General features: G+C 45.0%; 1 protein-coding gene across 1 annotated transcript; it reads left to right on the top strand.

The window, feature by feature from the left end:
- LOC109835918 lies at positions 19-777 on the top strand. The gene is made up of 3 exons (XM_020403888.1): positions 19-178; positions 270-442; positions 531-777. The coding sequence occupies exons 1-3, from the start codon at positions 116-118 to the stop codon at positions 631-633; spliced, it is 339 nt and encodes a 112-aa protein (XP_020259477.1). The 5' UTR covers positions 19-115; the 3' UTR covers positions 634-777.

Raw genomic sequence — 783 nt, 5'->3', positions numbered from 1 at the left:
GGAGTTCGCCGGCGGCGGGAGGGGGAGAGGGAGAAAGCTTGGAGGCGGAGGAGACGGAGGAGGAGAGGGCGGTGACCGGAGCGAGAACAAGAGGATCGGGAATTATTACCGGGAGATGCTGAGATCTGATCCCTCGAATCCTCTGATACTAAGAAATTACGGCAAATTCTTACATGAGGTAATAAATGATAGTTCTATACTTGGCTTGGCCGAATCCTTTCTTGGTTTCAGATTTACTGAGTAATTAATTGCTTAATTGATGAATGAAGGTGGAGGGAGATGCGAAGAGAGCAGAGGAGTGTTACAGTAGAGCGATACTGGCGAGTCCAAATGACGGTGACGTGTTGTCTCTATACGGGAAGTTGGTGTGGGAGACTCACAGGGATGAGGATCGAGCTGACGCTTACTTGCAAAGAGCAGTCGAAGCCTCGCCTGATGACTGGTACTTAGGAAGTTCTCTACTAATACTTTCGTTAATTATAATTTAGTGATTTTCTTGTATTTATTTGTTTTTTTTTTTTTTTTTGTAGCTATGTTTTGGGATCGTATGCGAGCTTCCTTTGGGACGCGGAGGAAGACGATGATGAAGAAGAAGCCACGTCGGCAGCACCGCCGTTGGTGGAGGCCTTTTGATCTGCTGATCCTTGAAACCAAACACTTTTTGTAAATAACCCCTCAAAAGAACTAATGAGTAGTAATTTATAATCTAACAAATAAGTTGACAGAGCCAAAAGGGTTGTGGTGGGGAGCTGTAGTTTTAGGCTGTGAAAGTCAAAAGGAAGA

The sequence above is a fragment of the Asparagus officinalis genome, chromosome 4 (assembly GCF_001876935.1).
Source record: "Asparagus officinalis chromosome 4, Aspof.V1, whole genome shotgun sequence".
Classification (NCBI taxonomy): domain Eukaryota; kingdom Viridiplantae; phylum Streptophyta; class Magnoliopsida; order Asparagales; family Asparagaceae; genus Asparagus; species Asparagus officinalis.
The sequence above is the reverse complement of the archived record's forward strand: the minus strand, read 5'-3'. Positions and strand labels throughout refer to the sequence as shown.